Below are 23,674 nucleotides of genomic sequence, written 5' to 3'. Positions count from 1 at the left end.
CATTATAAATGTTAACACTTGCAGTGAGTGGCAGTTAACTGACGAGGCGCCAATATTCGTTACAAAAGGCTTCCCCCCTTTTGAGCCCTCTTTGACACCGAACTCTGCCCCCACCCTCCCTCTTCCCAACCCGAGAATGGGGAACCCATTGCCCTCCTCCAGAGCAGCCGAAGCCTTCCCGGCCGGCCTTCGGGTTCTGATCGTCGATGATGATCCCACCTGGTTGAAGATCCTCGAGAAGATGCTCAGGAAGTGCTCCTACCAAGGTCGTTTGCTGTTTGCCCCGATCGGTTGCGAGGGGAGGGGCCGTTCTTCTTCTTCTCCGTGTTTCCTCTCTGCTTTTTTGTGCTCGATAGAGATTTTGGTGTGCAGCTATGGTGTTTGTAGTTAGTTCTCTTTGGTAGCGCCGCAAACTAGCTCCTCGGCTTGATTTGCTAGACCGACAGATTTGAGCGGCTCGTCACTCTTGCTAGCTTATCTAACAAGAGATACCAAATTTGTGTGATAATGTGATCGAGTGTTTATTTAGTTTTGTTCTTTGTGGTGAGATCGCGATTAGGTATCCAAAGTGTTGGGGTCGGCAAGTATTTTGGGATTTCTGGAGTCAAATGTTCTACGAGGATAAGGAATCATAGTATGAAAAACTCCTCGAGATATGAGGAAATCCTAAAAATCAGGATTCGACTTTCTATAAATCCTAAAAATCAGGTTTCTCTTTAGGGTGTCTCGAGGGTCGAGGGAAAATGTGTGAATTCTTCAAGATCTATGTGAGAGGATGTACATAGACATTTGTGCTTAGGCGGAGATAACTCAATGATGTTGTAGTGAAAATTTTGATTTCTCTGTTGATTTAGGTAAAGAAAGTGTCGAATTACGTAAATCTTCTTTCTAGTATGTTTTTGGTTATTGATCTCTAAAATTGTTCTTTTCATTTCGAGTTATTCTCTCCCTCTTTTAACAGGAAGGAGGCTGCTAAATATCTGTGATTTAATTACGTTAAGTTTCACATTGATATATAGATACATGTAAGGAGCTTCTTTCACTTCCAAGCGATTAACATGATCATTTGGGAAAGCATTTTGCTTCTAATTGTTTTTCATTAGATTTTGTGTTTAGTGGGTTTAGTTTATTTGGTAACTTGAAAGAAAAGCTTTTACTGTTCCATATACTACTGTAATTACACACACATATATGTCTGCAGGTTCCATGCTTGCTGGAGATTTTTTGATCCCAAAGGTTTTGTGGAGGAGTTGAAGCATCTCACTAAAACTAAAATACTATAAGCTTGTACTTGATTTGGACCATGATATGTTCCCTTTCCACAAAGCTTGTTACAGTGATCTCCATGTCACTAGGCCTCTTCACTTGAAGTTTCTTCAGGGGCTTCTTAGCTCTGAAGTCACTCCATGGCAACCGTATGATTTATCATTTTCGTCAGAAATGGAAAATTATGGTCAGCATTACATAGCGATTTAAGGTCTGTCATCATAATACCAAATCATGACATTTTATAAACAAGACAAAAAAAATATGTTAATTTTGTTCTGCATCTTACTTTCCCCATGAACAGATTTGGTCATGCATTACTGAGGCTGCTAACCAGGTGCAATCATTTTTGTTGACATGATTAAGGGTAATGGTAAAAATATATATATATATATATATATATATATATATATATATTAATTTTGAGTACCCTCTGAATCATGATACTTTTGACTTTTGAGAAGGTATAATGATTTTCTCCATTGAATTTTTTCTTGTAAGCTAAATTCATTCTGCAAAACCTTTAAACACATGGTAAAAAGTATTCATCATGAGACTCCTAAGAAAGTATACTGACTTTTTGTTATTGAGCTTCTGCTGTGAGCTAAATTTATCTTGCAAAACCACCAAAATCATGATGTGCCAGTTGTGATGGCTTTTTATTATTGTGTTCATTATAGATATAATAAGAGCAATTGGTTTAACATATCATTCGGTATGAATTTGCAAATTCACTAGATTACTAAGTTAGAAATTACAACCATTTTTAGGAGACAGTTTCTTCCTTGACATAGAAATAACATCTCCTGCAAAATATCATTGGATCTAAACCTGATGTGCCGTTTGTGTCTGAAACATGTTCCTAGTTTATACTTAAATCTCTACCTTGTCTTCATTAAAAAGTGTTGATGCTTCATTTCTTTTATGATATTTTCTTTATTGCCTATGTAAATGCAGTATATTCTTAAATGGTGACAATGCTTAAATTGAATGGTGCAATTTTTACAGTTACCACATGCAGTTTAGCAACAGATGCTCTGCACATACTTCGTGAAAGGAAAGCTAGATTTGACATTGTAATTAGTGATGTCAATATGCCCGATATGGATGGTTTCAAGCTTCTTGAGCATGTTGGACTTGAAATGGATCTTCCTGTCATAAGTTAGCTATCCATATCCAAATCCTTTATCATTCTAACATTAACAAATGATATCCCATACCATCAATTTTTCCTTTTTCTCGCATAAGCCATAAGCATTGCTTATGTCCATGTTCTATAATTTTTGCAGTGATGTCCATAGATGGGGAGACAAGCAGGGTAATGAAAGGTGTTCAACATGGTGCTTGTGATTACCTTCTTAAACCCGTGAGAATGAAGGAGCTAAGGAATATATGGCAGCATGTTTACAGAAAGAAAATGCAGGAGTTGAAAGAAGTAGAAACTCACAGTATCGATGAGGTCATCAACATCTTAAGAAATGGATCTGAAGATATTGAAGACAGACATCTGATAGATGAAACTGAGATGAGCTCCATGAGGAAACGGAAGGATGTTGACAACAAAGAGTTTGTTGACCAAGAGCTCAATGATCCTTCCACAGTAAAGAAGGCAAGAGTGGTTTGGTCGGTGGATCTTCATCAGAAGTTTGTAAATGCTGTAGATCAGATTGGATTCGACAGTGAGTATCAGCTACTAGCTGCAGCCATTCTGTATAATCTTTTATTTGCTCATACTATAAAATTATTTTCTCTAGAATTTTAAGATGCTAATGCCTCTTTCTTCCATGATAATTTTTCTTTTTGAGCTATAACTATGATGGTGCTTTCAATTCCATAATTGTCATGTGTTCTGGCAGAAGTTGGTCCAAAGAAAATACTTGACTTGATGAGTGTTCCTGGCCTCACAAGAGAGAATGTCGCAAGCCATCTTCAGGTATGATCTTACTCCATTAGTTTTACTATTCTGAGAGGAGCATAACTAGTTAGCCACAATCAACATTCTTTTAATCTCTGTTTCAATGGCTACATGCTGTGATTACTCGAGGCTTGTAATAAAATGCAATCAACGAAGATAAGGAAGATTGAAAAGGTTGTTGAGAATATTCTTATGTTCTTTGTAGCAGAAAGAACCAGAACTATAACAATCACAAATAATTTGTATAGGTTTATGAACAGAAAGATAGGCTAAAAGAAAATTCTTGAGGAATTTAAATGTATAACGTAGCATTAAGAGAGAGTTGTTGGTGGTGTGAAGAAGCTCAAAAGATTGCCATAATCATTAGTGAGGAGAAATTCAAAAAGTATACAACAGCTAAAGAAGTGGTAAAAAGAGTTGTGCGTCTGATAAGATACAAGACTTACGATAGCTTTCATAATAAATTATATATTAAGGATGGTGAAAAGGATTAAGGAAAATATTAGGAACAGCTTTCAAGCATCAGAACTAAAAAGGGGTTGGAAATAGAATGCAGAAAACTTTAAACTAACTAGGTATTTGGTATGTCTTATATGGCTTACATGAGATTTTCAGATTCAGTGCTCACATTACTTTCTCTTTTGAACCGTATTGGATTTCTGATATTTATAGGTCTAGTAGTATGACCATCATTTTCTAAATTACATCATTATCTTCACTAAATACAGTTAGTTTTAAATTCTTTCATTATCTTAAGTTCTATTGTTTATCAGAAGACATGTAGAAGTTCTATTGTTGCATCATTTATGCAGAAGTATCGCCTTTACTTGAGTAGACTACAAAAGCAGAATGGAGGGACTTGTGGTGGAAATATGCAATCTGACCACATAAATAAAACCATCAAAGGAAAATTTGGACTAAAAAGCTCAACAAACGTGCAACAAGATTGGGAGCTTACCAAATATGCATGCACAACTGAGAATTTCCAGACTCATGGGATTGTTGCCAATGCAGCTCATGTGAGTGAAATGAACAGAGTGGCACCTGCGCAAGTAATAGCAAGTAAGAAAGCTTTAGTGAATGATGCTCAGTTAGGTCTATTTCTTTCTTTCAAGGGCATGCTGCCAAGCATTAGGGAGAAGGCATGCAAGCCTTTGCATGATGAAAGGCCAGTGATGCAGCTCATGCAGTATCCAGAACAAGAAAACTACAGCGTATTGGAAGGCTACTCATGTTTGGCAAATCCTGATCGAGATCATGAACCCTGTTTTGATCATTTTTCGTCTTCACAACCCTTAGTCACATCAGCCACTTGCACAAATGGTAAGGATATGAAAGATCTCTATGAAATGAAACCTCTCCAGCCTGCTATGCCTCCAATGGCATGCACGATTGACTCGGTATCTATTCAAGTTAAACATGGACTAGTTAACTTACAAGACACTGGAGCAATTTGTAAACTAGAGGGATCACCAAGCATAGAAGATTGTTACCTTGCTGAGACATGCAACCAAGGGTGTTTTCCTCTAACATATGAGGTCAGTCTTAAAAGTAAGAGCGACTCGGATTCTATGCTTGAGGATTTACATCTGTATTCTGTTCAGAAGCTCAGCTACTTGGAGAATGTGAGTTGTACTGGCACAGAAATATATCAGTACATTGATTCAGTGCCGATTTCTGAAGTCCAACGTATTAACTTGTGCGAGGATTCTGAACCCAGTGGTGAGTACTTATATGACCCGGTGGATTACTCAATTGATGAATACCTTTTTTCATAGTCACTCCCTGCACTTCTCTTCAAACATCTTTACTTGTCAGGGAGGATACTGCCCTTGTATCCATATTTAGTGCCTGTAATGGTGCATTTGCATTGTGGGAATCAGCATGGTGGACACTATGGGGACATTGATGTTCATCCACTTATTTTAAGGATGTACTCTGGGCAGAAGTATAATAATTTATATTTGAGAAACATGTAAAGGAGGTTAAGTAAACTGATGTTAGACTGTAGCTAAATAATCTTTTCTTATCGCTCAAGCCCCTGACATTGATAATAAGTCCATCATCATTCTGCATGTTTGGCATTATGATACACATAAACTGAGTCAAAAAACAATCTCAGCTGCAGAAAAGAGGGGTTGCACATCTTTACATTTACTTTTAGTCCGTTCTGTTCTCCGGCATGTCTAGTTGTGAAACATTTTTTCTCAACTTAGTACCATATATTTCCAGGAAAATACGGCGACTGTCTTCTTCTTCACTACTTTGAGTTTGGCTCCTTTTTGTCATCTTAGGTCTGTGACATTTCATTTCATGCATGGATGAAATTACTGAAACAGCTACTAACATAAAAGAAACATAAGAAGCTCGATTCTGCATGGTTTCAGTTTTGCAGGTGTCATCTTATTATCTGTGTGTGTGTACTACTTTTGTAGGTCTTCATGACATAAAAGTTAAAGAAATCTGTGTTTTATGTTAAGTATGTGAAATTTTTTTATTTTTTGAAAATGATAACTGCGATTAAAGTCAAACTGGGTTTACAAATGGACCATATGAGGATCATCCGAAGACCAAAAAAATGGAGAACTTAAAGTTCTCCCAAAATTGGCAAGCCTGTGAGCTACCCCATTTGTGACCCGAGAAAATATAGACCACATCGACAACATGAAGATGTAAGCAAAGGTACGAAATATCCACCAAAATTGTTCCTAATTGACTAACTCAAAAGAGTCAGTTTTGACACATATATTGTATGGTTGGAGTTCTGCAGCTTTCTTAGCAAACATGTTTGATTCTGCTGATATGGAGACTTGTTGCTTGGTTTATCTTCTTAGGTTTTATTGATCAGATATCTGCTCGCAATGCAGAAACAAATTCTTCTTTCTAAGATACTTTGGTGACAAAAAAATGTACGGACATCACAATGTTACGTAAGAGACTAATCGATGTTGTAGGAAAGAAATCTTATTATCTGACTGTTAATGTCATCAGGATGTGAGATACGGACTGTTGATTCAGACCACTGATAGATCAAGATGTGAATTGGTCAATCTGTCCCAAAGCCTTGCTTTTATAGAGCAGCAGAATGTTCCTATACAATTATTAGAGTAACGAAGATAGTCTCTCACATATGATACGTGTGTCACGCAAAAATAATTTCCTTCGTATTGTAGAAGAAAACGCTCCTACAACTTCAAGGAAAGCTCTGTTGTCCGTGAGTTCTCAATATACCTTAAGTTACAGAACAAACACAATAGTGCTTGTCAAAATGTTCACGTGCACGGAACGGAACATTCCAAACCTCTAATGAATTCGCAGACAATGCTTTCGGCATGTGAGACAGTGTCCACAGCTCAGCCAAGTTGTCCAAACGTCAGGCTCTTCCCCACCCCATCCCTCCCTTGTCGAAGTCCTTAAAGCCATCTCAACCGGATGTGCACCTACCTCCTTGTGTTGCTGATATCTTATATCTTTTATCATCTGTTATCTAATAACATCAAGCAGCAGATGACAGATGATAAAAGATGATCTAAGAAACCTCCCTTCATTGTAGAGTAAGAAAGGAGATGCAGTTTGACAGCAGGTGTCAACCTAACATTACCAGTTTTCTGAACCATGCTGGTAGTGTTTATTGGCTTTGAATACACACTGGTGGAAAAGAAGATTCAACAAAACCCCTCTTCTGAACCATGGTGGTAGTGTGTATTAATTAGCATGTAGACCAGAATAATAATCATGGAGAAAATGTAAAGGTAAAAAGAGAGACTGATAAGGTTGACTTTGGCAAAAGGAATATTTCTTAATGGGAAAACAGTGATCTTTAGCTTCCACTGAAGCACCTACCTCTCTCTCTCTCTCTCTCTCTCTTCAATATTCTTGCTGGACCACATCAAGAAAGGTGCAACATCCTTATCTAGATCACAAGTTAGACTGAATTACGACATCCTTATCTAGATCACAAGTTAGACTGAATTACGCAAACAATAGATCCTAATAAGCATGGATGCAAGTGTGTTCTGAAACCATAACAAATAGAGCTCAAACTGACAAGAGAGTAAGAAGATAAACAAATAGTTAAAAGGAACTGACCGCTAAGCTTCCATTCGATTCATCCCTTGTATCATTGCAAGGCGCTGTATTGTCTCCATCTACAAAAGAATAATTGTCTCATCTATAGTTAGAACTAGGAAGAAAAAACAAATTAAGACTCACCTTCAACAATTTTGCCAAAAGCCTCTTTTCCCCCTTGTTTCTCATCATCTACCTTCTCTGTATCAAAGCGAAGAATCAAATCAAATTCTTCCCCCTTCTGCCATGGGAGAAGACTCATCGACCTTCGACAATTGGCCAAAACCCTCTTTTCCCCCTTGTTTCTCATCATCTACCTTCTATGTATCAAAGTGATGAATCAAATCAAATTCTTCCCCCTTCTGCCATGGGAGAAGGCCAGTTCGTGGATTGGCGAAAGCCACAGAAACCCAATCCTTGAGTCCTGTGTCATGAACCTCACAAAATCTGCTTGGCCAATCCGATGGCTCTACTGCCTTTGTTCCCAAACCCGGTGCCCGGTCCTTCGATCCCACATTCTCCTCGATCTGCCAATCCACAACGTAGGTGGCCACCCTCCGATAAAACTTCTCCTTGAACACTTGCCACACTTGGTACTTATAGTGGTTGATCACTATAAGTCCCTTCTCCATGTTCACGTATCTCATCCCATCTTTCAAATGGAAATGGTGCACAACATTGATCAGAGAAGGATTCAGTACCTCCGGACGAACAATCGACTTGTGCCGCTCAGGCGCACTCAGCCTACATGTGTAGCCCGCCATGACGCCTTCCGATGGCACAGTTCTTCTCCCTGAAGGTCCAAAACTGTGGCATGCTATCCGGAGCTCTCCGATCCGAGGCTTTCTCGAGTAGTTCCGAAGAACATCATGCAGTGTGACGTTCGTAGGAAGGTACAAGAATTCATCTACGTCGATGAATCCGACCCACCGGCAGTGACCTCTGGCACGAAGAGCACAGTGTGCAAAGCCTGCTTCCTGAGTCTTTACCCAGGGCCACAAATGGCGGGTGACATTGTAATCGGAAGACGCGTCCATGGACTCGAGCACCTGCTCTGTGTCATCATCGCTGTCGTTATCGTAGATGAACCACCGTTCGACGCCGAGGCGTGAGTGGTAAATGATCCACTCCGGGAGGAACCTGGCTTGGTTGCGCACCATCGTGCACACGCACATGGTGTGCCGGCCCTGCCTTCTGCTCGGCGAGAGGATCTCATGGTGGGCAACAGAGGGGAGGGTGACGGCACCGCGGCCCTTGGTCTTGACCGATACCAAGGGAGGATTCAGGACGGCATGGCTGCGGAGGCGGAGGAGGATGCTGTGTGGGGTGGGGCAACGGATGATTTCCTGGGCTGCTGTGAGGACAGGAGAGGTCATGAAGTAGTTGGGCTTCGCGAAGTTCCAGCCGTATACACACTCATAGCGAGAGGGGTCGGCGAGGCGGGCGGGACGGAGGTTGAAGCCTTTGGCAAAGACAATGGAGGAGTTGTCATGAGGATCGAGAATGGCGGCGTAGACGAGATGGTCCCATGGCCGTGGTTGGAACAGGGGGAGGTCAGGGGATAGGGAAACGAAGAAGCCACGGGGCGCAAGGGGGCAGCGGACGAAAGAAGGCAGGGGAGACGGGATGGTGGCGGGGAGATGGAATTGGGCAACAGGGGAAGAGGAGGAGGAGGAGGAGGAGGAGGATATGGTGGTGGTGGGATTGCTTGGGGGATAGTACAGGCAAGCAAGGTCCGATCTAGGGAGGGAGCCGGGAAATTGGAGGAAGAGGAGGACTTGATCCGGGAAGGAGATGACTTCTTCGATACGGACGGAAGGAGGGTTGTCACTGCGATTCTTGGTGGCGGCGAAGGTGAAGAAGGGGTGGTCGGTGGCCATGGCATTGATGGCCGAGTTCTGCCATGTTGGGAGCATCAGCACCGGGCGGAATGACACTGTCCAAATTGAGATCAGAGTTTGAGACTGCTATATGCATAAATTATTTGCGCATTCGCATTCAAATCATGACGTTATGTTGGGTTGGAACGATCTGAGAGTATCAAGATAACCTAATCCAAGAAATCACACACGGTTCTTCCACACGCTTAGAGAAGGAAGGAGGTAAGGAAGAGAAACAATGGAGAACCGATGCAGAGATCATGGATCACAAACCATGATCGTTAGCAAATCAACGAAAGAACGAGTTCCATAAGGGTTACCTCCGAAGATTCGGAAGGTGGAGAAGGCGACAGCGGCGAAGAGGGCGCAGCAGAGGAAGGCGAACAGGAGGAACCACGAGGGCGACGCGGAGGAGCCCCTCGCCCAAGACCGCCCTCCGCCGGCTCTCCTTCGGTGCTTCATGGATGGCCTCATCATTTCCGGCGGGTGCGGCGGAGCTCCAGATCCAAGCCTCCTCCTCCTCTCCTCCCGTTCGCAAAGTGGCTCATGAGAAGACAGCCCGATCGCCACAGGATACCGTTGCAAGTGTCGGCTCCGGAAGCGCTGGTTATGACGAAGAGACGAATCACCCTCGCACGAGAGAGAGAGAGAGCGAGCTATCACTGTTTTCGGGCTGTCCTGATTAGCTTATGATTAGAGAGAGAGAGAGACGTCTCACTGTCTTCGGGCTCTCCTGCTTTCCGTATGATTAGAGAGATGATGCATTTTACGTATTTGAAGAGACATGAGCAATGATGGAGGCTGGCTTTCGACATATTACCTCTTATATTTAAAAAAATTAGATGGTTAGAATTTTTATATTTTAAAAAATAATATTAAAATTTTTATATAAAAAATATTTAATCTTAATTCTTCTCGCACATTAGCTTCATTGACGAAAAAAATTATATACTTATTATCACGTGTAAAAGAACATGAATAAAAATATATATAATTTTATTATCTTTTAAATTATTAATTTTTTGCTCGTAAACTAAGCTTTCACATAAACCGTTTTCCTCCCCTCTAGTTCTCTCCCCTCCGACTACACTACAAACGATATAAGTGGCGATGTTGGTGGCTCGCAAGGTTGGTTCTCCGATAGAAGGTAACTCCATGATATTATGAACTAAGAGACCTCAGTCCTCTTATGCTTTTCTTCACCTACTACCTTTGTCATTGTTACAGTTGCAGTTTGGCCTCCGACTCCACCAAACCACTTGTGATTGTAGAGAATTATAGGAGCAATATCACATGCGCAACAGAAGAACAGAAAATAAAATTCTCCAAATTTTTCATAAATTATGTTCGTCGTTATATAAAGATTTATGTGTAAAATTCGTAAAACTGAAAACCACGCGTAAGATGGTTGTGTTACCTAGGGAGATCGTATATCTATGAATCCCTGCAGAACTGTAGGAGATGATGAAGGAGGTCAAACGTCTTCCTCTCTAGAGGTGATCCACACAGTAGGGCTACGATGACGCTCTTCAAATTTTCAAGTCTACTATCGGAGAAGGAGAAGGGGAGAGGAGAATAGGAGGTGATAATCAAGAGAAGCTCTAGCCTATGAACCTTTGGTTCCCTCATATTTATAGAGGCCCCCTTTCAACTTAACCCTAATAGATCATGCCCTATTGAGTATTGGATCTCCATCCAATTACCCAAACCTCTTAGATTAATGGATCTCTATCCAATAATCTTTCATTGGCTCTTATTAGATCTCATTCATATGATCCAATAATTTAGTGGCTTATTGGATATCCAATAAGATAGGAGCTCCGATCGATATCTCATATCTGAACCTCTACTTGTCGCAATGCATACCATATGTGTGTGACCCTCTAGGCCCAATATCGAGCTAGATGTGAGTCATACCTGTCATAACTCTTTCTGGCTTAATGGATTATTATCTCCATAATAATTCACTTGACTCATCGATTGCGAACGTACTAGGCCACTACGCTACAATCCCCAAACGATACAGGGGAATCCAATCCATTGGACATATCTATCCTCAATTATCGTGTACTTAGAGTCTCTCAATTATCTAATACCCCAGAGATCGTATAGCGAGCATGGTACTATTAGGCCCATACGATTTCTCCTCGAGTCTCACTCTAATCGGAGTCTCCTGGAGAACTCTTTCTCTCTTAATCCGAATGACCTTGGCTAGGAATTTGTCTAAACAAAAACATATATGATATTCCTCTCGTGACACTGAGAGCAGATGATCCTCTATCAACACTCAATAATCCTCGTAAGGTTAGCTACCATTCCCGATGACCGGTTATACTAGATCTGAAACTTCCAGGCCTATAAGTTCGGTATCAAAGAATAGAGTACTCATATAGGACATCCTTAGTATCTCAAGTCTAAGGACCAGAAACACCACTAAGACGACGAAATCATTATCTGACAATAAAGCATCATCAACTATTCAGCATTCCGTGAGCGGATCAATCAATGAACTCATTCTCCAATGAGCACCTGCACTGTATCCCTAGTGTCCCCACATGAGCTTGTATAAGACCAGCTGCATCCATCATATGGATGGGTATACAACACACTAGTCTGTCCGATTATCTCGATATCCCTCTTAAATAACATATGACCGGGATTATTTAGGATATGTGTTTAAAGGTGAATCGATCTCATTATCGTGGTCTCATCATGATCCGATTCCCTTGTACAGATCTATAGACATCACAATATATTCATACAACAAGCAATATAAAGTGATAAAATATTAAATAATAATAATAAACAAAAAGACTACGTATCAAGTCACATGTCATCACTTATGTGATTGGCTTACAGAGTACCTATGACTAGTAGTTATTCCCTTCCAAAAGCTAACAACGGCAAAACTTAAAAGCAAACAAGAGGACGAGTCCATAGCTACATGAGGTTGCATCGCAGCAACCTATACAGCCAAAGGGAATAGCTGCTGCGTGGTGATGCTCAACACCAATGAGACACATCCCTCCTCAGCCTTGTCCTTATCAATAACCAACTAGGCAAGATGATCGAGGACATCAGAATAGAAGACGAAGGCAGCACCATTAGAGGAGCATGCGTCCTTATCTCCGATGATGACTCTGGCAATGTCATTGCTCGATGACTCAAAGGAGTACGACATCATAGCAAGAGAGTCGCCACCACTAGTCTTCCGATTTTCCGTTGGCTTTTTTGCCTTCTTTGTTGGGGAAGACTTCACATGCCAACAACCGCAGGGTGTCTCCTATGCGAGCACACTTCACAGGTGACAAAACCTTCCTCTGACCACTTCCTTCCTTGCAGCCATCAATCGCCCTCCCTCAGCCTCCCCTGACCACATTTGTGCTGCCTGTTGAATCTCGTATTTTGATGATGAAACTACTTGATATATGTTTATGATTTAATATGCGTTTTGAGTGACGCAGGATGCTTTGATCAGGATGAGACAATTAAAGCAGGAAAATCATGTTGTGCCGGAGGAACATGTCAGAAGATTGGACGTCGGGCCGGTAGATCGGTCGACGTATCGACAGAAGGCTTCGGGCAGTGGACTCGGGCATCGGGCCAAGAAGAGCGGTTATTGTGCCAAGGATATCGGAGTTGCGGAGTCAACTGGCCGATTGGGCAATAGGCCGCAGGAGAGGACGATGCGCCGAAGAATCAGACGAAGCGTCGAGGGACCAATGACATGCCGGACAACTTGGTTAATTGCTTAGGATTAATTGTCTCGATCGAAGTTTTGTTTTAATTGTGCAGGATTAACTATGATAACGATGAAGACATAAAGCGAAACAAAGTGTCGGAGTCAAGCGCGATGGATTTGTTGCGAGTTCGAGAGTTCGACGGAAGTCCGAAGGTTCGTTGGGAGTTCGCGGAGCTCGCCGAGAAAGATCGGAGCTTGCCGAAAAAGCTCGTTGGAACTCGCTAAGAACAAATCATGAAGTCTAGGAGCTTGCCGGGAGTCCGCAGAATGGTTTCCGAGAGTTTATCGGAAGACCGCCGGAAGTTTGCCGGAAGCTCGCCAGAAGAAGTCTTGACTTGCGGACTTTGTAATAGCTTAGAAAATGTCTTTAAAATCATAGTTAGCACGTTAATTAGGGTTAGGATTAGGTGTTAATCCTATAACCCAAGTAGGGGTCAATTAGGCCCAAGTTCGGACTGGTTTGGGCCAAGTTTGGAGCCAAACCAAGTGAGCTGAAATAGTGAAAGAGGTGGCACCGCCCCAGCCAAGAGGTAGCACCGCCCAGGCTATGTCTCCCAGCGAGACTGGGAGGTGCAACCGCCCCAGCCAGGAGGTGGCACCGCCTGAGCTCAGTCTTCGAGCTCTGGCAGAGAGGTGCAACCGCCTCTGTCAAGAGGTGGCACCGCCTGGGCTCAGTCTTCGAGCTCTGCCAGGCGGTGCAACCTCTCCAGTCAGGAGGTGCAACCGCCTGATCCCGGAATTCCGGGATTTGATCGTTTTGAGCTCCAAATTTGAATTGGGTTGGGGCCTATAAATACCCCACCCATTCAGCACTGAAAAAGCAAGAACTGACCCGAAATCTTGATCTTTTCAGTGGTTCTTAGAGCTCAAAACTGCTAGTTTTCCTCCTCCTTCTGTTCTTCAAGTTTGAGTTGTAAAGAGAGGAGAGAAAACATTTGTAAGGGTTGTCTCCTAAGCCCATCAAAAGGAGTGAATCTGTAAGAGGGTAGTTTGGCCTTCGCCTATTGAAGGAAGGCCCCTAGTTGATGTCGGCGACCTCGTCGGTGGAGGAAGCCAAAAGTGGAGTAGGTCAAGACTGACCGAACCACTCTAAATCTCTGGTTTGCGTTTATTTTTTAGCACTTTATCATTACTGCAAACCTCCTTCATTACTACTGCTCTCTGCGCTTTCACGAACAAGTTCTAAGTGCTGTTCTTCCGAATCTGCATTCAGACGTAAATTCGTGTTTTCGTACATTACAGTTTACGTTTACGTTTGATTCTGCAGAACCGTCTTCCGTGCTTTTACGAACGAGTTTCTTTGCAGTTTACACTTACATTTTGATTCTATTGATAACTGCAAACTGTCCTCTACAATTTTACGAACGAGTTTCAACATTTAGACGTAAAACTGCATTTAGACGTAAATCGGCTTTCCTCGCACAATCATCAGATCTCAGTTCACGTTTACGTCTTGATTTCAACTGCATACTGCCTTCTGCAAGTATACAAACGAGTTTCAAAGTTCAGACGTAAATCTGCGTTTAAGACGTAAATCTGCGTTTAGACGTAAATCTGCGTCTAGACGTAAATCTGCGTTTAGACGTAAATCTGTTTTCTTTTGCAGATTACTTTTTGAGCTGTACAACAGCAGCACATTGTCTTTATACTTCTGCTTAAACTGCTCCTAGACGCAAACTGTGTTTAGACGCAATCTGCGCTTAGACGCAATCTGCGTTTAGACGCAATCTGCGCTTAGACGCAATCTGCGCTAAGACGCAAACTGCGCTTAGACGCAATCTGAGTTTAGACGCAATCTGCATTTAGACGCAAACTGCGTTTAGACGCTAACTGTGTTTAAACGTAAACTGCACTTAATCATAAGTAATCTTAGAATCGGCTTTTGCATCAAAATAGTCTTTATCGAACGAACGCAGCTTTCGTTTTAGTGCTCTCGATCCTAACACTGCCATCCATCTCAATGCCCTGCATTGGGTCGACACTGACGTGCTAGTCATCAATGCCGACCACTGATGGAATGATTAAAAAGACGATCACTGCGTAAGTAGGGTTCTGCTACTATAAACAAGATGGCGGGTGAGCAAGTGCGACAAACAAGCAGGATCAATAAAGATGCAACGATCGAGCAGGTTAGAAAGAGGAGAGAAGGAGAAAATCAATCATTGTCAAAGGTTATATCCGAATCTCCTCTGGAATGCCAATAGCATCGTGCTCCACTGACATCATCATTGGTCTGATATCCGCAATGTAGCCGAAGGGGAGGGAACCGGAGGGGAGGAAAGTAGTTTCTCTGAAAGCCTCCATGCTATGAGCGACAAGTTTATATAAGATTAATAATTTAAAAGATAATAAAATTATCTTTTTATCTTTTTCATTCGTGCCTTTTTTGCCTGTGACATGGAAGTGTTTCACAAAGTTACCGATATAAGAATTGAGATTAAATGTTTCACGTATAGATCTGAATGATACTTTTTAAGGTATAAGGATCAAGATACCAATATAGATCATAGTTAACCCATGCACCAATGTTCCATAAAACATCCATCCCAATTTTTAGGCCTTTTGCCTTTGTCTTTTGCCGTTAGGCCTTTGAATGCTTACAGTACCCGGTAAAAAAAAAAAAAAAAGCCATTATATGATATATGATTATAAACACGACAATAATGAGATGAGTAATATATTAATTACTCAAGAACTAATAAAACGTATCATTAAAACATTATGCAAATAGTATGATTACCCGAAAGTATAATGATAAATATGAGAAAAAAATTCAACATACAATGTAAAATCTTTATCCATTTATCCCATAGTTTCACAGTTTATGTTTTGGTAAAACATTATGCATGATTGCAATCTTGATCTGTTTCTTTTACCTTTACTAATAACAAAATAATATAGTAAATTGGATGAAGTAAATCAACTCAAGACAGAACATAACAAATAAACCTGATGACAGTCTTTGCAGAATTTATTATGTTATCAAGAAGAGGTCATGTTTTTGCCAACCTTACCAAATGAAAAATAAGAAACAAGAACAGCAAGTCATATTAGACATGACTCCAAAGCTCTACGCTTATGCTTCAAACCAACGTCAGAACAATAACAAGTCATAATGTCAGCCCTATGGAGACATTACCAAACAACTAGCTATGCTTGATGTCATCAGAACAATACTTGTGCCTGACCAGCCCAATGACAAACAAAAGCATTTCCCTGCTTGTTTCCAGAAACTTAGAACTCATGGAGGCTCCACCAAGGCCGAGAAATAGCTGAGAAGCTTAATTATCAGATGAAAAAGGAGTGAGAAAAGGGCTTTGAAGAATTTTTTTACCATCATACTGGTTGATGTACAGTCTTAATAACTAAATATGTAAGAGAAAACACAAAGGAATAAAAGAATGATATCTAAGGGGAACAAAGTGACAATTACCGACCCAACCACTTGCATGTTCCAACATACAAGAAAACAAAGACCGCAAAAGCATTTAAACTCATCAAACCTGATCATCAGATTCATCTAAAAGCATACAGCCTGGTGAAGCAAAACGCAAAAATGCCCTTCCCATTTAACTACTATACAAACTGCCGTATCTCTAGTATGAGAATTCATGTCCGCGGATCGATATATACTTCTTCACCCATATGGCAATATCGTCGGCACAGGCCTGTGCTTGAGGTGTCTTGAGGAGCATGTCAAGTGTGGCAAACTCATGAACTGAATCCTTGTATTCCAGGACTGGTGCATCAACATTCACCTTCCGCAGCTCCTCGGAATATGCAATTGCTTGGTCCCGCATCCAGTCATGTTCCGCAACTACTGTAAGGGTTGGCGGCATGCATTTCAGTGGTGGTCCCCTGCCAGGCACAAGGGGGTTTGCAGCTGGATGATCTAAACTAAATTCCCTCTCAGGTAAGAACAGCTTCCAAGCAAGTACGCACAGCGACTTGTCGTAGAAATAAGTATTTGCTAGTTTGATTTCTGAATGGGTAGCGATGCTTCCAGTGAAGAAAGGATACATCAGAACCTGGGCAACAACCTTAACAGGATCTATAAGTTTTCCAGCCTCGACTGCCTTTCGAGCCACAAAATCAGCAATATTAGCACCACAGCTCACACCAAGAAGAACACATCTGTTACAACAAAGTAGCCAACGGGTAATGCCAAGTAGTTCAAATATATGTTTTAATCCTAGCAGAACATGGATGGAGTACCGGGTAACATGGAATGGAATGACTGATAAAATATAACTTGTAGCAAGGTAGGCAATACCGAATGATACCGCCCGGTACAGGCAATACGTACCGGTCCGACGGCATACCGATACGTAGGCCGCTCGCTACCGGGCGAAACAAAAAATAATAATAAAAAATATATATATATATATATATTAGAAAAAGGTGACGTTCGACGACGTCACCTTTTTCGGATTTTATATATATATATATACATACATATATATATATACATACATATACACATATACATATATATATATATATATATATATATATATATATATACATATATATACATATATATACATATATATATGTGTGTGTATGTATATATATATATATATATATATATATATATATATATATATATATGTATGTATGTATGTATGTATATGTATATATATATATATAAACGAGACGACGTCGCCCCACCTGGGAGAAGAGAGAGGCGACGTCGCCGAGTTATATATATATATATATATATATATATATATATATATATATATATATATATATATATATATATATATATATATATATACCGAGCAGTAAACCGAACGGTATACCGCTCGATATACAGTTTCGTACCGTACCGAGCGAACGTCAAAACTCCGGTACAGTACGAAATTGCAGACCTTGACTTGTAGCACCTCTCTATAGTAAGATTGAGTCATCATATCAGTTGAGGTGGACTCACCAGTTCAATAATTAATTTAGAGAAAAGTTTGTATGCATTAGACGCAGGTGCTTGCACTATACAAAGTCTACAGTCGAAGAAGTATGCTGTGACAAAGTGGTATAAAAAATATCAAAATAATTGGAGAAAACATGCTACAGAAGCAACACAACATTTGAGATGAGTACATAATTGTTACATGAGTAGAAATTTGAACATTGCAAGCTTTCTATATGGTTCTTCATTGCAAAAGGAGATGGATCCTGGGTACAAACATAAACCAAGTTAAAAACCAATGATAGTTTTGTTTTATAAAGTATAATATGCTCTAATTATCAGTTTCAGAAATGCCATAAGGTTGGCAGTTCACCTGATAAGACTCTATCTACTTGCTTTCTTGCTCTTATGACCAGAATCAATCCATAACCTTTGTATGATAAATAATTAATCATTGCATGTTTTCAATGTCAATAAAGTTACGACTATACTCGGACAAGCCTTGAATAAATCTGCACCAAGAAGCTGCCGCATCAGTTTTGAGAGAAAGCAAATAGGAGTAAGATAACTTTTCTCATGAGGTTTTAACTATCTAGATGCATAAATAACTATCCTCTCATTTTGCATTAACACACATCCAAGTCCTTGAAGCGAGGCATCACTGTACACCACAAAAATATCTCCTCTAGAAGAAATCACCAAGATAGGAGCATTGGTTAATTTCTCCTTTAATTCTTGAAAACTTTGTTGACACTTATTCCAAATGAATTTCACATTCTTCTGTGTCAAACTGTTAAAAAATGCTGTTATTTTTTAAAAGTCTTCTAGAAGTCTTCTATAATATCCAACCAAACCCAAGAAACTTTTGATCTTCGAAACATTAGAAAGTCACTTCCAATTCATTGCAGCTTCAATCTTTTGGGGGTTAACATATATACCAACACTAGGGGGTTAACATATATACCAACACTAGAAATTACATGACCGAGAAACATAACTTTATTGAGCCAAAAATTACACTTACTCAATTTGGCATACAGTGTCTTGTCATAAGATGGTGTTCATGTTCCGCGCTTCTTTTGGAATAGATCAGAATATCATCAATGAACATGATTACAAATTTATCAAGATAAGAATGGAACACTCTATTCATGAGATCCATGAAAGCAGTTGGTGTATTCGTGAGAAGTGATTTAAAAAGGCGCTCGGGCGTTCGCTTGCCTTGCTCGAGCACCTCGTTTGAGGACCAAGCGACGCACTTCAATGAGACACCACCTAGGCACTCGCCCAGGCCAAGCATCGAGCGCTTCGGGCGAGCGCCTTATTGATATTAGGCAATTGAACTAGACTTTTTACGTCTGGTTCAGTTAAATTTACATTAGTTGGTTCAATTGAACCAACTAACACACGCAGTTATATCAAAACATGCGCGCGACCTGACTCCCAACCCTACGCTTTCTCCCTCTGTGTTCGCCGACAACAATTTCTCCCTATACCTACGCAGTCGACAATTTCTCCTGTTGCCTCCGAGTCTTCCTCTGTCGCCGATCGAGTCTCCTCAGCTTCCGTTGTTGTCCGTTGTTTGTCTACTGTCGCTGCTACTATCCACTGCCTACTACTGTCCACGACGCGACTCCGCTGCCTCCTGCTGTCCGCAACTCCGCTGCCGCTGCTACTGTCTGCTGTCGTGACTGTTGTCTACTGACTTCTCACTGTCAGTTTTTACTCTTCCCTTCTAAGTGTTGTTAACAGTAAATTATTAATTAATGTACAAAATAACTTTATTTATTAGATTAATAATATTATATATATTTATATTTTTAATATTTTAGAGCACCTCGTGCGTTTTAGGTTCTTGGCGCCTAGTGCTTTTTAAATCACTGTTTGTGAGTCCAAAAGACATTGCTAAGAATTCGTAATGATCATATCATGTTCTAAATGCAGTTTTCTATACATCTCCTTCACTAATCTTTAGTTGATCATACTCAGACCTCGAATCAATCTTTGAGTATACCCGAGTACCTTGAAGTTGATCAAATAGATCATCTATCCAAAGAAAGGAATACTTAATTCTTTATGGTCCCCTGGTTAAGTTACCTATAATCGATACATAACGACATGGATCCATCTTTCTTTTTCACAAACAGGACAAGGGCACCCTAGGGTGATGATACATTAGGTTGAATAATAAGTTGGTATCCTACCTTTCAACAGTGATCATATAGCTCATTACAATGACTTCCTTTGAGTAGTCTTTTAATCGCTTTCATGAACAGAGTTGCAGACCGACTGTTGGAGAATCATCACCACTGACAAAGTATAGGTATAAGAGATGTTCATGTCAATTTTGTACTTATTCTTCAAAGTGCATGTCACAAATAAAAAAAAAATCATTGAATGATAAATTACTTTACTTATAGCCTAAAAATCCCTATAAAAGTTACAAAAAATAAGGAAAAACCTAATCCATACCTACTTAGACCCTAGATAATACTCCTAGCTGTATGATGATATAACAAGAGGAACCAATTTCATCATAGAATACCAAGTTTTTAAAAAAAGATGATAAATTTTTTTTTCCCCAAACTAAAGCACTTATAAGATCTGGTCTAAAGAATTTTGTTTCCAAACTCTGAATCCTTTGTTTTATAAAAAAAAAAAAGAATTTGTGGCATGATTTCATTATGTTTGGCTAAAAATGTGGTCAAGGGGTATGATTCAGTGTGGGCATTGTAACTGAAGCAAATTTCACAAGTTTCAGGGATGCTATTGGTGATTATGTAGAGGTTATTCATTGTCAATATAGGCTATCATTTATGGTGGCATAAACCTGGAATATAGCAGGATATTATTGAGAAGTGCTGATGAATAGTTCAGGTCTACAGGAGGACATTTTATATGATTAGTAATAATAACAGCATTGCTTGGTTGTGGATTGACTCTAGGTCTGAAATGCTCATGATTGGGCAAGAAACAGATGTGGAAGGGGATAAAAAGAAACTCTTGGTGCTGACTTCTTGTGCTGCATGGAAAGATTCAGGGTATCTCTGCAGGTGGTTTGTGTGAGATAAAAGCCAAAAAGGAGACAAATAGGAAAAGAAAGACACAGATCAGTATAGATAGAGGTACATAATAAAAAGATCCGGCGAATATAAAGATAAATCCTTATCTACCACCATCTGTAGGACACCTAGGAACGTATGTGTGCTAATTAGATCCTTAGCCAATTCTCATAAGATAGCAGCCAACTTGAAAAGCTTTCCACCACTTTAACTAAGTCCTGTCTAACTACTTCACTTGAAATTAAGATATGCACCTTTGTCCTTTCAGTAGCCATCTCTGGACTATCTCCACACTGTCTCAAGAAAATTTCCTTTGATCCTTCACTAATCCCAAAGTTTCATGTCATGTCCTTAGGCTAAATCAACGTGTCTATGTCATGTCTAATTATCCTTCTTCACAATATTATAAAAATATTTCATATAATAGTATTCATATTTTTTTATATTTTTAATATAATATATAATTATGTTTTATTTTCAAAAAAATATTAAACCTGTAGCCAGACCAGTTGACCCATGGTTCAACCAATAGCCCAATAACTTGAGACTTGACCAGGTCAGTATATAGTCTGGTTCTCATAATTATGGTTTAGACCTACTGATCGTCATACCATCATTAACAAACAGCTTGTACACAATCTACTTATTCTAACCCACAAGATATGATATTATGTGCAATTACCTAACAACAAAATGATGTTCAATTGACAAATATATAGTCTAGAAGTTTTTTTATGGTCAATATAATGTGTCACCTGTAAATGCATCTTAACACAAATAACAAAAAACACTTGCTAAAGCAATTTTACCACAGAAACCTACCGAAGAGACCGTCAAGGTGTAACTTTGAAGAGGGTGATAAAATACTTGAGAAACTAAAAGCTTCTAGAGTTCAGTGAACAGACTGTCATATGTTGCATTCAATTCTAACCAAATATGCAGTAGTCGTGAATATATATCCATGTGGTATATTTCCAATCAAGAAAAAGCATACTAACATCCCAAAACACCAATAATTCAAGGTGACTACAATTTGGCATTTAACAGAATGGTTACGAACTTATTCTACATAGACTCTAATAGATCTGCAAAACTTTAATCCCAAACAAATTAACCAAGCAAAAAATTCCAAAATTTATATTCACCAAAAGAAAACAATCACCTGGAAGGATCACCATGAGCTGCTAACCAAGGCTCGACGGAAGATGCACCAAAAGAATCGACAATCTGTGACCTGCTCGCATCCCCAAGGCCACCAGCCTTCGTGCTCTCCATCGACTTGCTGCACTCCGCCAGATTCGCCTGCTTCCCCAACCAATTCAGCACCTTGAATCCATCCTCAAAAGCGGCAGGGTACCGGCTCTCCGGCGCCAACCGATACCCCACAGCGATCACGATCGCATCCAACAGCTTGGCGATCCTCCTGCAGAAGAAATCGTTGGCCGTGGACGTATTGCTCCCGCCGACGAACGCGCCCCCGTGGAACTGCAGGATCACAGGCAACTTCCGAGGAGACCCGGCGTGGGACCCGCGGCAGGCGTCCGGCGGCGACACGGGCGGCAGATAGCCCCCGTAGGCCCCGCCGTTTTCGACGTGGCCATTGCAGGGGGCGAGGGAGGAGTCGGGGAGGAAGAGGCGGAGGGAGAGGGAGCTGAGGGGGTCGACGTGGATGTCCTTGGTGGCAACCCCGTCGGGGCCGAAGGAAGGGTTAGAGGGTGCGGCAGACTCGTCCGGGCGGGAAGCGACGCCGAAGGAGGCCTCCGTGCCACCCGCCGCCGACTGCTGCAGGAGGGTTTGGAGCTTGTGCTTGAGAAGTAGCTTGAAGAAGACGCTGTAGACCTTCACCGACACGCTCGGCATCGCTACCCACCGATCTCCGACGCTGGAATCCGCTCTCTACAGAGCATGTATTATTTGGTTGTTGGACAAGGAATTAGGGATACCAATGATTAGGTAGCGCGTCGGATAGATCTGAGATAGAGAGAGAGAGAGAGGAGGTGGTGGATTTGGATCAGGTTTGCTTCGATCGCTTGTTGTTCGTTGTGGGTGGGTTTTGAGGCTGCCGATGGCTGCGCGAATTTTGAGAGAGAGAGAGAGAGAGAGAGAGAGGAAAGGGGGAAGAGAGATTGCGGAGGAATTGGGGCTGGTAATCGGAAATGGATGTCAATGGGAGGGAGTTTTAAATATTATATAGTTTGATTAAAAAAACAAAAATCTCAAGATATAGTGGAGAGAAGAAAAGAACTCTTTAGAAAATAAATAAATAAATATTGTTATTGATTGATAACCCCTTATTTTATATAATTATTTTTAAAACAATTAAATATAATTTTACTAAATATAATCCCTTATTTTTTATGTTTTTTAATTATCATTATTTTATACAACTCATTTCATCGGTCGATCAATCATCCCACAAACATCGATGTTATATGTATATGATTGATATCGTAATGATATATATATATATATATATATAGAACACGATAAAAAGGGAAGTAGAAAAAATATATACAATAGTAAAAAGGGAACAAAGATTGTATAGAAAGAGTTGGAAGAGGGTAAAAATTAAGTGATAAGTTAATGACATTTAGGGATATTTTAGAAATATTAAAAATTCTTAAAATATCATTGTAAATAGAAAATGGTTACAAATAAAAATATCCATAAAAATCTTAATTTTATTAAGGATCCCATTGAGAAAAGATTTGAAATTATGATTTTGTTAATGTGTTATGCAGAAATATCTGTAAAATACACCATTAAAAACTTTGGATTTATCTCCTGTGCATTGTTTATTTTGTTTTCTTTTTTATTATTTGTTTGATT

At 40.2% G+C, this 23,674-nt stretch overlaps 3 protein-coding genes across 9 annotated transcripts; 1 reads left to right on the top strand and 2 right to left on the bottom strand.

Moving 5' to 3' along the window:
* The first annotated feature begins 8 nt into the window (after positions 1–8).
* Positions 9–5,418, top strand: LOC103995725 (two-component response regulator ORR26). Of its 5 annotated transcripts, XM_009416400.3 has the most exons (6): positions 9–269; positions 2,275–2,427; positions 2,556–2,945; positions 3,123–3,199; positions 3,994–4,200; positions 4,297–5,418. In XM_009416400.3, the coding sequence occupies exons 1-6, from the start codon at positions 137–139 to the stop codon at positions 4,957–4,959; spliced, it is 1,623 nt and encodes a 540-aa protein (XP_009414675.2). In that variant the 5' UTR covers positions 9–136; the 3' UTR covers positions 4,960–5,418. The 5 variants fall into 5 exon arrangements, with proteins under 5 accessions (XP_009414675.2, XP_009414674.2, XP_018686338.2 ...); XM_009416399.3 differs by having other exon boundaries at positions 12–266; positions 3,994–5,418; XM_018830793.2 differs by having other exon boundaries at positions 12–269; positions 3,994–5,418.
* LOC135581386 (glycosyltransferase family 92 protein Os08g0121900-like) lies at positions 2,634–9,892 on the bottom strand. 3 transcript variants are annotated; one of them, XM_065164407.1, is made up of 6 exons: positions 9,450–9,892; positions 7,394–9,185; positions 7,271–7,329; positions 4,675–5,032; positions 4,140–4,585; positions 2,634–2,921 (listed from the first exon to the last, which is right to left on the bottom strand). In XM_065164407.1, the coding sequence occupies exons 1-2, from the start codon at positions 9,604–9,606 to the stop codon at positions 7,570–7,572; spliced, it is 1,773 nt and encodes a 590-aa protein (XP_065020479.1). In that variant the 5' UTR covers positions 9,607–9,892; the 3' UTR covers positions 2,634–2,921; positions 4,140–4,585; positions 4,675–5,032; positions 7,271–7,329; positions 7,394–7,569. The 3 variants fall into 3 exon arrangements, with proteins under 3 accessions (XP_065020479.1, XP_065020477.1, XP_065020476.1); XM_065164405.1 differs by lacking the exon at positions 4,675–5,032 and having other exon boundaries at positions 2,634–3,229; positions 4,140–4,225; XM_065164404.1 differs by lacking the exon at positions 4,675–5,032 and having other exon boundaries at positions 4,140–4,225.
* Positions 9,893–16,265: 6,373 nt separating this feature from the next.
* Positions 16,266–22,997, bottom strand: LOC135643967 (probable carboxylesterase 16). Its single transcript, XM_065161289.1, has 2 exons — positions 22,008–22,997; positions 16,266–17,005 (listed from the first exon to the last, which is right to left on the bottom strand). Exons 1-2 carry the CDS (start codon positions 22,703–22,705, stop codon positions 16,468–16,470), a joined length of 1,236 nt encoding a protein of 411 aa, XP_065017361.1. The 5' UTR covers positions 22,706–22,997; the 3' UTR covers positions 16,266–16,467.
* Between the last annotated feature and the right edge of the window lie 677 nt (positions 22,998–23,674).

This window comes from Musa acuminata, chromosome BXJ3-8, assembly GCF_036884655.1.
Source record: "Musa acuminata AAA Group cultivar baxijiao chromosome BXJ3-8, Cavendish_Baxijiao_AAA, whole genome shotgun sequence".
In the NCBI taxonomy this organism is placed as follows: Eukaryota; Viridiplantae; Streptophyta; class Magnoliopsida; order Zingiberales; family Musaceae; genus Musa; species Musa acuminata.
This window is presented reverse-complemented; position numbering and strand designations above follow the sequence as displayed.

What these genes read in the sequence shown, in the direction of transcription:
- LOC103995725 (XM_018830793.2), top strand. Translation starts at nt 137, where the DNA reads ATGGGGAACCCATTGCCCTCCTCCAGAGCAGCCGAAGCCTTCCCGGCC. An exon ending in AGATCAGATTGGATTCGACA is followed by an intron (nt 2,946 to 3,122) that starts GTGAGTATCAGC and finishes GTGTTCTGGCAG; the next exon opens with AAGTTGGTCCAAAGAAAATA. An exon ending in ATGTCGCAAGCCATCTTCAG is followed by an intron (nt 3,200 to 3,993) that starts GTATGATCTTAC and finishes TCATTTATGCAG; the next exon opens with AAGTATCGCCTTTACTTGAG.
- LOC135581386 (XM_065164407.1), bottom strand. Translation starts at nt 9,606, where the DNA reads ATGATGAGGCCATCCATGAAGCACCGAAGGAGAGCCGGCGGAGGGCGG. An exon ending in CACCTTCCGAATCTTCGGAG is followed by an intron (nt 9,186 to 9,449) that starts GTAACCCTTATG and finishes CAATTTGGACAG; the next exon opens with TGTCATTCCGCCCGGTGCTG.
- LOC135643967 (XM_065161289.1), bottom strand. Translation starts at nt 22,705, where the DNA reads ATGCCGAGCGTGTCGGTGAAGGTCTACAGCGTCTTCTTCAAGCTACTT. An exon ending in GCTCATGGTGATCCTTCCAG is followed by an intron (nt 17,006 to 22,007) that starts GTGATTGTTTTC and finishes TTGTTGTAACAG; the next exon opens with ATGTGTTCTTCTTGGTGTGA.